Source organism: Polistes canadensis, unplaced genomic scaffold (genome assembly GCF_001313835.1).
Source record: "Polistes canadensis isolate GaletaPanama2010 unplaced genomic scaffold, ASM131383v1 scaffold_300, whole genome shotgun sequence".
NCBI classification, from domain to species: domain Eukaryota; kingdom Metazoa; phylum Arthropoda; class Insecta; order Hymenoptera; family Vespidae; genus Polistes; species Polistes canadensis.
Genome location: NW_014569847.1, coordinates 146,898 through 161,595, shown reverse-complemented (window position 1 = coordinate 161,595; position 14,698 = coordinate 146,898). Strand labels below are relative to the sequence as shown.

Here is a 14,698-nt window from a genome sequence, read left to right as displayed (position 1 = left end):
AATGATAATATATTCTCCGTGACAAGTGAAAATATGCCTTATGAATGTCTTCAACTTTGTGTAAGCGGAGACTCGCGTATCGATTGCAAAATTCGATTATAAAATAAGCAATATATCGAATATTGCACGAGTTAACATATATATTTGACAAAAGTTATTACAATCTAGAATACGTATACGGTTAAACAGGATCATCTTTTATCGGATTTATCTAATAATTAGGCCAGATTATAACTTCGTTCCTCTTGCAGAAAGAACAAATATTTTGTATACTTTCTCGATTGATGCATTCCTTGTAAAATTTCGGATTGATCGATGACAGAGAGCTTGTTAAACAATGAAAAATGATTTCTATTAATTTATATTAATTATTCAAAATATTATTTCTAATTATTTCTATTAATTATTTCAAAATTATATCTGCAACAGAAACAAAACTATATTTCAGTCCAATTATTAGATATACTTTGAATGCAAATACAATTTTTTATCTAGATTACGAATGACAACGTTTACAACAAATCATATATGACTTTTGATGCAAACTAAAAGTTTTACTTTACTATACAATTAACACAAAAAACTGTAACAAAAATGAAAAATAGAATAATAATATATAATAATAATAATAATAATAATAATAATAATAATAGAAAAGAAGCATAATTAGAGAGATTAGCCTTGTTGTAAAGAAATAACGAAAGGTAGAAGAGAAAAGAAGCGCCATACCACCACCACATCCACTGAACGACCTACGAAGAAATCGTCGTCCAATATGCTATATTATTGCCATTAGAAAAGTATTGAGAAACAATGAGAAAGAAAAAGAAAAAGAAACATTAAAAAGTGATGGTTATATGCTAGACTATATAGATATGTACTAAGTAGTCGACGAACTTATTATATTTATACGTCCTATTATATTAATCAACGATTAAAATTGAGAATGGAAAGTAAAACGAAGCGACAGAACCAACCAATCGAGCGAAGTGGAAGAAAGTGTAATAGCATATGCATAATAAGTGTATATATGTATAGCACAAGATATGTATATATATATATATATATATATATTACATATAAATAACTAGGAAAAATCTAGAAGAATGTCTCTTATGCCAGCGTTATTTTGCACACTACGGCACTAACGCAACAATTACGAAGAAGAAATTACGAAAAGAACGGATTGACGAAAACTGACCTTTGGCCAGTTTCGAGTCCTCGGTCGGTGATTTAAATTCAATTCGAGGAGGAGAACTGTTGGAAACCGTGCGTCTGTCTCGTCTTCCATGCTTCCTTAAGTCGGTTATCGAACTTTTCCTCGAATCCGGGACGACATCTTTTCTCGAAGCTCGACATTGCGTTTAATTATGGCAGAAGATTATTTTCCTCGACCCTTCAGTCTCTTGGTATTTTCCCTTCTTATTTATTTTTCTTCTACTATCTTCTTTCGACAATCGTCATTATTATCGTTTAGCCGTAATAACATTTAGTCTCTTTAATCGATCGATTTTGTTCTATCGAAATTCTATTATATTCTTTTTTATTCTATTCTCCGTTTATGCGCGAGACTTTTTCCTTCAAAAAAAATCAAACCACAGAGATAAAGGAAGAGTTATTGGAACGCATTATTAATAATGGCCGTCCAGTTCGGTGAGATTAAATATCTAATTATATTTATAAAGAAGAAGAAGAAGAAGAAGAAGAAAAAAAAATCCTTCCACTCGCGTATCCGCTTCCCCGCTAATTACCGAAATATGAACACTATCGTAACTAAAATTCATTAATTCTAAACGCAGATCTCCTGGTACAAAATCAATCGATGATGTTTTCGCTCATAATACTCGTCAGGACGTTTAACCCACTCCGAGGTTAACCTAACATTTCCCTTAGACGTTCTCGTCGACGAATAATCTTGTCTCTCTCTCCTGTTAGCCTTACTCTGCCTTTCTCTAACCTTCTTTTTGGATTCCAATTCGTCGTTTAAGGTAACGACCGAATCTATCGGCTCGTTCTCCTCCAAAGTCGCGGCAACTTGCGAGACCCTTCTTCTTCTTCTTCTTCTTCTTATTCTTCTTTCTTCTTCTTCTTCATCTTCTTCTTCTACGTGCTCATCGTTTTCATTTTTCTCAGAGGCACCGTCAACTTCGTCGAAATCATTTTCATTTTCTTTGGCCTCCCTTGCTACTTCCTCGACCACTTCCCCCGTACAATTTTGAATAACTTCGACCTGAAAATTCGGAAAGATGTTTCATTAAATAGTTTCAATCTTTAACGAATTAACATGTTCGCGGACGTGAATGTTTTAGCATTTAAATTTGGAAGCCAATTATTTTGAATTTTATTTTATATTGTATAACCTTGAGCTTGTATAATTATTATACCTTCAAAAGTAATGACTAACTGATTCTTTAATATATGATAATCTGAGTGCCCTTATAAAATGTAAAATAATATAACTGTCCGCGAACGTGTTAACGAATTAATATGTTATAGGAAAAATGGGACTTATCTTATGTAGCAACAGACACACACACATAACATACTACACCCAATTCTGTTTTTACACGATTTTGATTTAACACGACTGACCCTACGTCTAAGAAGTAAATTTTGCTTTATTTTTATTTTTATAACTTCGACATTGGAGACGAGGAATGAATTTTGCGTAAAAGTCAATAAATGCAATTAAAAAAGTTACGACAAAATACGAGTATAGTGGCATGACAGTCCCAAAAACCTGCTGTATGCTCGCTTTTATGTGCGCGTGTGCTTGTCTGTGCCCGATAAGTCCGTAAGAATTCTTCTATTTCCTAGGTTGCCTAAAAACGCCTGACATTGTATGCAATGCCAAGGAAAAACTCACAACGTCGGAGGTCCGATTTTTCCTATAACAAATACAATAATACAAAGGAGAGTATAATACTCCGAAAAGGTAGTATGTCGTACCATAACATGACGTGTTTCCGGTGCGATCCATTGCTCGGGTTGTTCCGTTTTCTCGGTAATCTCGCGTATTCGGCAACGTGGACAACAATAATCCTCAGTTGATTCAATAACAGCAGTCGTTTGAACTTCTTTCGAACGGCTAAATATTTCCTCCATTATTTCGATCGTAACGCTTTCTTCTTTGTTACGTTCTTCCTTTGTTTCTTGTCTTGGCTCGTCGTAACTTTTCAAAACTTGACAGTCGCATTGTTTATTATCGTTATCCATTTTCTCGTGTTCATCATCATCACGAATAAGAATCCTTCTATCGTTGCTTCTACTTCTGCTCCTATTCTCAATGAGTTCCTCGACGTTATGTAATTTATTCTCAAGCCAGTAAACCCTTTCGGTTAGCCTGTAATTTTCATCAAGCAATTCTTCCTCCCTTTGCTTAGTCACCCGTCTCTCCTCCGTTTGCCTTTCTTCAGCCTCTTCGTAAGCCTCTAATCTATCTTCCAGATCTCTTATGCGATCTTGATAGGAGGACAATTGAACGATAGAATCGACGTCTGTGTCAAGTGCCGGACAAGCTTTAGGTGTATCGATCGAACATATCGTAGCTGTGTTTGTTACTTTGGCTGCACGTTCTTGAATCCGTGCACGAAGTTCTTGAAGACGTTGAACCTCTTGAAGAAGCTCACCGGAAGGTATCTCCGTTTGGGTTCCTCGACTCGCTAGTTCGACTTCTAAGTCCTCTTCATCCTCCTCTTCGAAGATACCGCTTTCTTGTAGAGACAATGGCGGTTTTCGTGGTACAGGGGAAATCGTACGTGTCGTTGTATTGTAATTATTGTTGTTTGTATATGGAATCACTGTAGCCACAGCACGATTTCTTTGCTTGCTTATTACTTGATCCTGCAATCAATCGTAAATATTTTGTGCGTGTGTGTGTGTGTACGTGTACAAAGTGTAAATATTATAAAAGATTCTGACTCTTAATCGTTATATCAATACTTTAATGGCCGCTCGCGCGTCTACGCAGTCAAATGTTGTTTTTTAATTTAAACAAAATTTTATTATTTTCCCTTTGTCCGATAATAATAATAATATTAATTTGATAGCATCAAACACATGTCGTGTGAACGGCCATTAAAATGTTAACAATTTTTAATAAATTATAGCGAAATAAAAACCCTTTCTATATATATATCTGTCTTAGGAGCAAAAAGGGAGACTTTCTTTTTTATTTTTACCTTGCTCGGATGTAATAGTTCCGGCGAGACAATGCCGCTATCAGCCGTGTGATCAGGATTCTCTTTACGAGCGGGTGATTCTTCCAGTTCGAGAAGTCTGAATTCTAAAAGTTCGTTTTGTTCTCTCAACTCGGACAATTCCACCAGGAGATTAGCTTCTCGTTCTTCAGTTGCTCGCAACTTCTCGTTCAGTTCTTCCAGTTGTTTATTACGATTGCTGCATCTTGTCTATTTATTAAAAAAAAAAAGAAAAGAAAGGAAAAAACAAACGAATATTCTTATTAATATTCTTAGCAAATTCACGAATACGTCCACTCTGAGCAAAAGAAGGATGATATCTAACGCTCTATTTGCTTGTAAAGTTTTTCAAGGATTTCTCAACAACTCAGATATCATTCAGCTTTTTTCCTTCACATCGATGTTTATAATACTTGGTATGCCTATCCATAATTGGATTAATAGAACCTCCCTAATCATTTAATCCCTTCCATCAACTCATTGATCCTTTCAACCAATCCATATCCATATCTTCCATTAAATTTTGTCTAAATTCACTATAGAGTAGTATAACTTACATTAGTTACTTTTAGTCGTAATTATTGCAACTTAATATATACTATTTGATTTAATTCTTCATAAATTTCTTGTAAATATATTTATATATTATTTTAATTAATTGTAAAAATTTCTCTGTATATATTATTTATTTATTTTTCTATCAATCTTTATTTCTTGTTATTTTCTAGTTATTGTTTTTTCTTCTTTTTTTTATGTAACAATAATGGGTTAATCCCATCAATGCACAAATAAAAAAATATAAAAGAGGAATTTACTGATAAAAAAAACAATCTTCACCTCCTGCAAAAGAGCTTTTTCAAGATCGAGAACTTCGGTCTTAGCACGAGACAATTCCTGACGTTCGTCTAACAGTTTCGATTGGAGTTCCTCGATTTCGATGAGAACAGCTTCGTAGGCTTCTCGGGTGACACCTGACCCCTGCCATTGTCCACAACCACCTGGCTGAGGAGAGAGGGATGATGGTGCACTAGAAAGGGCACTGTCACCTTCCTCGTGATCCTCTTCATCGTCGACCTCGGCCACTGGCTCGAGCTCCAACCATTGCCTATAGAATTCCTCTTTCCTTTTCTTGTTCGACAGCTGCTCGAGCTTTCGTTCCTTTTCCTTTTTCCCATGCACGAAGGACAGACACCGTTATTGTTACGTACGTAAGGGAACGGGCACACAATGATTATATAAACGAGAGAGACCTAGCTAACTAATGAGTATTCATCAATTTACAAGATTTCATTACCTTGACCGTCTGCCTAAGTATCTCGATGACTTCTTGTTGTTCGAGTGCAAGCTCACGGAGGCGCTCGACCTCGATTTCCTCTATGGCTCTGTCGCACCCAACTTCGCGAATGTACGTACCCAACTGTAATTTGTTCATACAAAAGCGTTAACAATTGCTTTTGAAATCCATACGACAGGATTTCTCTTTTCCAATTGATAAAGGATACGTATAAATCATTAGTTGCTAATGTTACAGTATCGTTAGTTACAAATGACCATCGATATGTACAATTGCGTATGCGTGAATTTATTATAAATTCAAAAAGAAAACAAATAGAGGAAATGCGTTTGACTTTAGAAATCGTCTTGTTACATAAAAGCATGTAATTATAATTATGATTATGTCGCAGCTGTGTAATGTAATTATCGAGCTATCAAATAACACGACTTACGGTATGATCCTCCACGAGGAATTTCTTCTCTCCACGAGACGTCGACCGAATCGGTCCGTTTTTCTCGCTGTCCTGTAACTTCCGCATCTGCAATAAAACCCGAAGAACTATTATTAACTTCTGTCTACCGTGTATTTACCTACGAGCAAATAAACGAACCTCCTCCTTCCCAGCGCGAATTAATGGCAATAAAATAAGAAAAGATCGTCGATAACTAGAGCACGTCGTTGTGGGACTAGAAAACTGAATTCATTTAATTCCACCAAAGGGAAACTAACGATAAAACTTCAACGAGTCTTCGATATATTTATTAACATTTTTTCTTTCTATTAAGTTAAGCTTCAGTACTTTTCTTTTTCATATAATAATAAATCACGTTAATTACTACAGGTAATGAATACATCGTTTTTATTATAGTTAATCATTATTAAAAATCCCTCAATGAGTTTTATTAAATTATTTCGAGAGACGTAGGATAAAAAATAAGTTATGCAAATGATTGTCGTCGAGAAGAAAAGTACAGAAAGTGTCGTACTTAAGTGTTGTACTTTCTCGCTTGCATATAGTAGCAACCGCCACGTTTTTTAACACGCCTTTCAGGCAACGCTATGGCTAAACGAAAAGTAAAAAGAAAGAAAGAATCTGTATACTGTAAAAGGTGAAAGAAAACGATTTTTTTGTTGTCGTTCGCGAAACGTTCCCGTCATCCTTCCTTTCGTTGTCGTTTTCGAGGTGCAACCAAATGTCATGAAACTCGACAAGAAAGATTCCCGCGTAGAAAAAGGATAAGGAAGTAATACAGTGAGAAAGAGAAAGTGAGAAAAAAGATAAGAAGAACACACGGTCATTGTCAGAATAATATGATGATGGAAAGGAGAGTAGTCGATAGATCGCATTCGAACATTCGTATGGGGAAAGTGCGGATGAGAGAGTTACGAAACGAGCACGGATCCGGTCATCGAGCTGCGTTACGTTTTCATTATTACTTCTTTCCTCGGTTATCAATCTTGATTCTACTCGTTATATCTTTCATAGAGATCAAAAGAAACGATCGCAGAACGAACTAATGATCATTCTTTTCGATTACATTTTTTTTCATTTTATAATCAATTTTTCCATTTATATATCCGTGAAAGATAATGTTAATTATTAATGAAAGATTTATTTGTTTTTACAAATTATTCCTTTCTTTTCTAGTCACATTGAAATGTTAATAAGAATTAGATAAGAGACACGTTTTATCCGATCGACAAACCGGCACCGATCGAAACCCCCCCATGGCTTCGATTAGCGAAAGTGATCGAGTACGCTTGCCAGATGTTGCCTTTATATCTGAGTAGGTGTATGTAGATGTACTCGCGTACGTTTTAATAATACTTACTTGCATTAGTCAAATCTCTAACTTCGATGATGATCGATCATAGATACTATATGCGAGTTTTAAAAAAAGAAAAAAGAAAAGAAAAAAAAAACTTCTTTTAACGAGCTTTCCGATGATTTAGCGTTACTCTTGGGAAATCAACTTTCGACTCGTCAAGAAGAAATTATTGAAAAAGCAGAAATCTTCGGTGTGACACCTATTCTTTATCGTTTGTAAAGAAATAAACGAACGAATGAATGAACGAACGAACGGTTTTACTTTTACCGGAACTTTTAACCTTTATGCGACAATAAAAATTTGACTTGGGCCAGTAAAAAAAACATATATAAACATTTTATTATATTCATTACAAAGAATGTGAACGTTCACGTGATGGTTAAAAGAGAAATTTACGTATCTTCGATTATGATAATCGTACAATTTTAAACAAGAACTCTATTCAGGTAATGAACTTTGATCCTGCAATCAATACGTTCCTTTGCTTCTTTCCTTTTTTTTTCTTTTTTTTTTTTTGCTTTCTCCGTAATAAAACGAAACCCAGGAAATAACCCACATAATGAATCTTACTAAAGATAGTTTACATTATAACGTTTTTTATTTATATCTAATGATTCTCGACGCGAGAATAAATAGGAATATATCAAATGTAGATAAGTACTATTTAACTGTTATTCATACGTTATGGAATAAGAAATAAATTGGATAGACGGGTAATTACCAGCATTAATGATCAATTCTATTGTTCGTTGATCACTAAAATGATACGTACTTGACTACTCTTCGATCATGCGATTGTTGAATAATAGAATGAGATCTAGATAGAAGGAGTTATTGAAAATTAAATGAGAAATCAAAATGAACGAGAACAGTTAGATTTATGGAAAATCTATATATATGTATATCCTATTCAAACACGAGAGAGAAATGATAATTGAAAAACATTATTACACTGCAAATGAGGAAACGTGTATAAAATATTAATTTAATATAAATGAAAAGATCTCTGAGATGTGAATTATAATTCGATTAGAACGAGGATGAACAATTCGAGATGGTTGTGTGTATTGAAAACGAGGTAAAAGTTTCACGTATCAAGGAAGATGCTGCAAGAAGTATCACAAACGTATAAGGTGCCGCATCGTATCATCTTGGAAGGACCGTTAGGTTGGCCCCCTAACACAGAGAATGAGAGAGAGAAGCAAACATAACCAGCCAGCCAGTCAGCCAGCCAGTCAGCCAGCCAACTCGACCGAATGAACGAACGCCTCTCGCCTTCGTTATCCTTATCGACTTGCATACATTCTTTGTATATCGATAAGAAATGATAGAAAGGGAGAGAGAAAGGGAAGACCGATTAGAAGAAAAATTATAAATCCTAATCAATTGTTTGTTTATCACACGTCGAAAAATAAAATGATTAATAAATGTATCAGAGAGAGAAGTTGGGGGCAAGGTAAAAAATAAATCAGAACATTATATTTTCATCTTGTCAAACGTTTCGTCCATTTGTATAAAATATCAAAATATCAAATAAAATCCCTTGCATAATATCCCTATATTATATAAAAATGATTTATATATGCTTAGTGTAGTTTATTATTAAAAATCTAATAATGTATGTCTTTTTAATACATAGAAAACTCTGAACATTGATGATCGAGATAATTTTTAATATCTATTTATTAAATGTTTTGATGAATAATGTATTTTTAAAATTATGTAATATATTTTATAGTTGCTGAAGAAGTCTCAATGAACGGGACGAAACGTTCAACAAGATCAAAACATAACGTTCTGATTTATTTTTTTACCTTGTCCAATTTCCCTGTGATACACACACACACACACACACATGTATTAATATAAATCCTAATATTTTATCGATTATTTTTTAAAAATTGAACTACAGGGGTGAAATTGAACTAAAAGACGGTTTCGAAATACATAAATGGCATATATAAAAGAGTCTTTTTCCCTTTCCGATTGTCCCTTTTGTCAAAGAGAGAAAGAGAGAGAGTCGAATACACCTTGCATGCACTTGGCGCGTTATGCACTTTGCGCTATATACACAGGTATGTAAATGTCTGTTGGCCCGTCTCGTTTCGAGACACACACGTGCCCACACAATCCAAACTCGTTTCTCTTTGCGCTCGTTAAATGCCACGTTTCCCCAGGGTTTTACTTCAAAAGCACGAGTTCATAGAGACACACATTTTTTTACACACATACACACACACACATATGCCATACATACATATATATATATATATATATATATATATATACTATTTAAATATTATAATTTATTCGAAAGACGATTAATACAAATCATTTATTAATAGGTTGACAATTTTTTCACGTGTCTTTTATTTTTTATTTTTTAATATAAAACGTAGATCTAACAGAAAAATACAAATTGATGTATCATATTTTTGCGGACTACACACACACACACACACACACACAATTTCGCTATGTTTGGTTTCGACACGAACGTGCCCTCACGATTCGAACTTGTTTTATTATGGTGGTGCAAGATGCACCACCACGTTCTACCAGTTGTGTTTCAAAACGTGCTTCGCAGCGTATCTATGTATCGTTACGCGATATTTGATGATAATTTTTTAATACAAAACGCTCATATTGTATCTATGAAAGAAAATTTGTTGTTGTTAATAATTATTATAAATAATAGTATTTCCAATATGGCTAATGTAAATGTGATAAGTTTAAAGAAGGAAGATTTAAAAGTACACAAGTGGACGATTTCACATCGGTGTAACATTATATTGCTATTTGAAAGGACACTTGCAGAAGATAACAGAAGTTGTAATGCGCTTTCTTCTTATCTCGTCGTTGAGTAACATACAACGATGTGTCCAGCATTTACAAGCTGGCTATCGAATGCAAACACATACAAGATATTTATTTTTTTCCATATATATATATTTACATATTTGCCCATACACATACACACACGCACACACACCATATACCTCTAACTAAATATATAAGAACAAGATGGGTTCGAGAGACGGAAGTTGGTCTTTCAATGAAGAAAGAACATCGATCGACAACTCCGGCGATTTCTCTTCTCGACGTGCGAGTTTCTACGAAATCTTTTCGCAAGCGATACCTTCTTCAACGTTTATGCGCATAAGTAAACGGTAAATCAATCTCTCTCTCTCTCTTTTTTTTTCTTTTTTTAGAAAAGACAACCTGTATCCTTTCTTCTATTCACGATCGGAAGCATGTTTCTCGTCGTTTGTTGTCGCCAATGCTTTTTTCGCAGAACCCGATCATCTTTCGGTTTTCTTCTTCGAGGTTTTATCGTTTTCTTATCGTTAACGTTCCCTCGAAAATCGTATCTTTCGAATTGAAAAAAAGCCGGGGACCAATGGACTGAAATGATTCCCATGATATCCGGTCGGTGCGTTATTTTTTTTTTTCTTCCCTGGAAATTGCTTCTGGTAATTTCATTCATCACCAGCACACGTGCTATTTCAATCGGTATGATTCAATTCATAGATGATTAATGACGAGAGAGAAGAATATGTAAATATATCTATGCCTCAGGAATCGTGTACGCTTTCGATTCTTATTATTCTAATTTTTTTAATACGAAGTGAACGCGTGGGCGTTACGCGCGCGTATGGATCTTCAAATTCTTTTTTCTTTTTCTTTCTTCTTTTTTTTCTAAAAGTATTATTGCATAAAATCATTGAATACTTTCTAATAAGGATATAAAATCATACCGATGAAATCAGTTGTCTCGATTAGAATCATCTTTTGCGTAATAGAACGTTCCAATTGGATATTATTTACACTATCTCTGATTAAGGATCATATTACTTTTTAAATAAAATATTAACGATTAAGCATACGTACGATAAAATCATTAAGATGTTTATATAAAATTTGAATATTTGAAGTATATATATACGTGTATATATAAACGTCAGATGAAATCAGCCTTTAACGTTATTTCTATTTTAATTTTCAATTCAACAAAGCAACAACTGTACGAGATAGCTGTAGGCTTCTTATTGTCATAAGTCAGGGAACGGTACTAGAAGACTTCATAGATAGATAGATAGATAGATAGATAAATAGAGAAAAAGACAGACAAACGGACAGATTCTAAGCATTAAAACATGTATCAATTTTCGCCTAAGTCGTTGTACTAGGACACCGAGAAGTAGCGGAAAGGTAAAAGAAGAACCGGGATAATTTCGTCTCTCTTTTCATCTTTCTCTTTATCTTATACCCCCCTCTCTCACCGCACTCTTCCCGCACTCTTCCCGCGAACTGCGAGCCACTTTGGAGTCGGCCCACTGACTGTATCGAGTATAAGCATATTGGGACAGGTGAAACGAGTGCGTATCGCCTTACCGTTATTCCTGCTTCTCTCTTTCTCTTTCTTTAATCCTTTTCTTCTTTGGGACAAGATACGCATTTTTTTTGCACACACTCCACCTGTCCTCGTCTCGTTATTACAAACAATTATTACAATACTATATGTATACACAATTGATATAAATTATATAATATTTTTAATTGAATGTAGTACACTTAATTTTCTTTTTACACGATATATACGTTCATTTGACACGAAGAATACGTATCAAAAAAATTCGTGTAAAAGAAATATATTGTCTTAGAAATATATTATCTTTCGTGACACCAACAATCGATAATGGTTTTCCAATTAAACGACTGATCCGAAAAGGTCCGAAAGAGACCCCGAAAGGTTTTCTTCGTAAGTCATATGAATTGACGTCAGAACTGATGAGACTGTTGAACCACACAAGTATTATTTTGTATATACTTCCTTCGTTCATTATCCCCAGTTTCTTTCTTTGTCCCTCTCTCTCTCTCTCTCTTTTTCTCTTTCTGTTCGTCTGTAGCTGGAGGGAGTAATTATGCGATTACAGGCTCATCGTGCAGGATGTTTCATGCTATCGAATCATGTATTATATGGATATGGATATGAGCTATAAAAGGAGAATCGTTGGAACGCGCATTCTCTGTCTCACTCTCTCTCTCTTTCTCTCTCTCTCTCTTTCTTTCCTTTTGGATCTTTAGTTAGACCTGTCGTCTGAGTTCTCATTGGCCTCGTTAACGCACGCACTAAGGCCTTTGAGGTACTCGTTGAATTGCTTGGGAAGCTCAAGAACTCACGTTTATACTCCCACAAATGAAAACACCTTGACAGGATTGGCTGATAGATGCCAACCTCCGAGGCGTATTTTCTAGATTACGTCCAACGATTCCAAATTTCATTTGTTATGCTTGGTTTAACAGTTTGAACGGTCTTCTAATCGACTGATAAATCATACAAATAGATATAGATATATTTCTTTTATTTATTGTTAATTTCTCTATATATATATATATATTTATATTTCTATATTTATCAATATTTATTTCTTGTTATGTAATCAATGGGTAAATACCGTCAATGCATAAATGCACGAATAAACAAATATCTCTCTCGATGATTTCTCTTCTAACCAGCCCCTGGGGCTAATTGTTTGAAAAAGTAAAAAAAAAGAAAATGAAAATGGTAACGGCAGAGAAAAGGGACAAATCTTTGACGGTGGCACGTTGTATAAATTTAGCGTGATCGTAATTTCAAATCAAAGTCGCAGGTACGATGGTGTATATCACCGACTACTATTCTGCAAACACATAGACCGGACCTAAAAGGATACGTGCTACGCTTTGCAAGGACCCTGCGGCAAAACCTTGGCCACGTACCGTCTCGTACTCACTTTCACCTGATCTCGGCGACAATAATCTCGCCGCCTTTCCTAACTTTTTCAATCTCCAATCGAAAATACGTTTTATAAATTTATGTTAATGCAAACATTTATATATATATAACCATTTAATAATACGAACAAATAAAAAGAATAATAAAAAAGGATGTTACATAGTCGGTCTCGTGCTCGTGGGCCAATTATCGTCGGTATGCCGTCCGACGTGTCGTACGAAGGCAAAGATCCTGTTAAGGAACGACGGAACGGCGGACTACGTGATCGGGGTCTCGACTTCCTGTCCAGTTTGTTTCTGGCCATTCACGGTTCAAATGCGTCTTATATTGCTGCAGAAAGAAGATAGAAAGAGTAGGAAGAAAAGTAATCTCAATGCAGTCGAGTTGAAATGTATTCTCGAAAGAAGAAGAAAAAAAGAAACGGAAGTAATCCGCATGTACATGCGCTCCTAGATTTTCCCTACCTTCCTTGTTTATTTAGAATTCTTTTCTTGTTTTGTTTCGCACTCGAAAAGGATTAAAATTAAAATAAATTCATTCATTTAAATACGTAATCGGGAAAAAATGTGATCGATCAGGATCCATTTGGTATGGCAAAGTAGACAAGCACGTGCTCGAAGTCACGGATGTGCGAATCGATCGTAAAACCTGAACAAACGAGGTAGCCGCACGTGCTCTCATGAGTAGAACTTGAAGCATTACGACGAGCCGTAAAGTCTTTGGTATTTGTTAGTCGCGTGTTATGGTAGTTTCCGCTTGGCAGAATCTCGGCGCAACGTTTAACCCATTAAGACTTCAAATTGATTAACCTGATTAAATTAGTAGTTTGAAAAGGCAACTGCTAGAATCTCGACGTATAAAACGTGACTACTACGATTAACGATAAATGTCAATATCTTGAAATTTGTCTGACGCTTAGAGCATAATAAATGTATTGAGATTGATTGTTAAAAGAGAAATGAGAAGGTGTGAGAGAGACAAAGAGAAAGAAGAAAAAGAAGAAGAAGAAGATGCAACCTTGAATTCTTTGCATCATTTTTTGTTTATTATTTTTTGTTATTATTATTATTATGATGATGATCATCATCATCATACGAATGATACACTCGGCAAAACGTGGGAGAGGCTGTGCTTACGCAGACTCACGCCTCTGGTGGTATGTAATTCCAGTCGGTATTCGTGGTTGAGTTATTAATAATACTGGACCGAGTATGCGCATTCCCATCCGTAATTAACGTCTTTCTCGTGCAACTCATTGCACCCACCACCAAAAAATATTCTCCCTTTTCTCTCTCTCTCTCTTTCTCTCTTTCGCTAATCGACAAATTAAATAATATTGGGTCGACAACTAAATGATTGCAGATTTTTTCTTTTTAATTTCTTATCTTTGCTATTAAAAAACTGAATTAAATGTGATTTTGTCTATCGACAAAATCCGTAAACAATCACTTAATTGCCAACCTAATACTTCGTATAGTTGTTTATAATAATTCTTTTCTTTTTTTTCTTGGATCTTCAATTATTCATTGGACTATATGTATAAATGTATGGGATTGTAAGTAGGTAGTGAAATTCTGTTGGTCGAGAAGGAGAGACAATTTCTCGAGAGGGACCT

At 34.9% G+C, this 14,698-nt stretch overlaps 1 protein-coding gene across 2 annotated transcripts in view; it reads right to left on the bottom strand.

Annotated features, from left to right (window-relative positions):
• LOC106791354 (janus kinase and microtubule-interacting protein 1-like) overlaps positions 1-14,698 on the bottom strand; it is a 31,107-nt gene that overhangs the window by 1,609 nt on the left and 14,800 nt on the right. Inside the window, exons 7-12 of one of the 2 annotated variants that reach the window (XM_014756927.1) lie at positions 5,927-6,013; positions 5,494-5,616; positions 5,037-5,363; positions 4,182-4,409; positions 2,950-3,843; positions 1,202-2,230 (exon numbers count right to left, since the gene is read on the bottom strand). In XM_014756927.1, the coding sequence (XP_014612413.1) occupies positions 1,790-2,230; positions 2,950-3,843; positions 4,182-4,409; positions 5,037-5,363; positions 5,494-5,616; positions 5,927-6,013 (2,100 nt within the window). In that variant the 3' untranslated portion in view covers positions 1,202-1,789. The remainder of the gene's footprint in view (positions 1-1,201; positions 2,231-2,949; positions 3,844-4,181; positions 4,410-5,036; positions 5,364-5,493; positions 5,617-5,926; positions 6,014-14,698) is intronic. The other variant, XM_014756928.1, reaches the window with a different exon arrangement.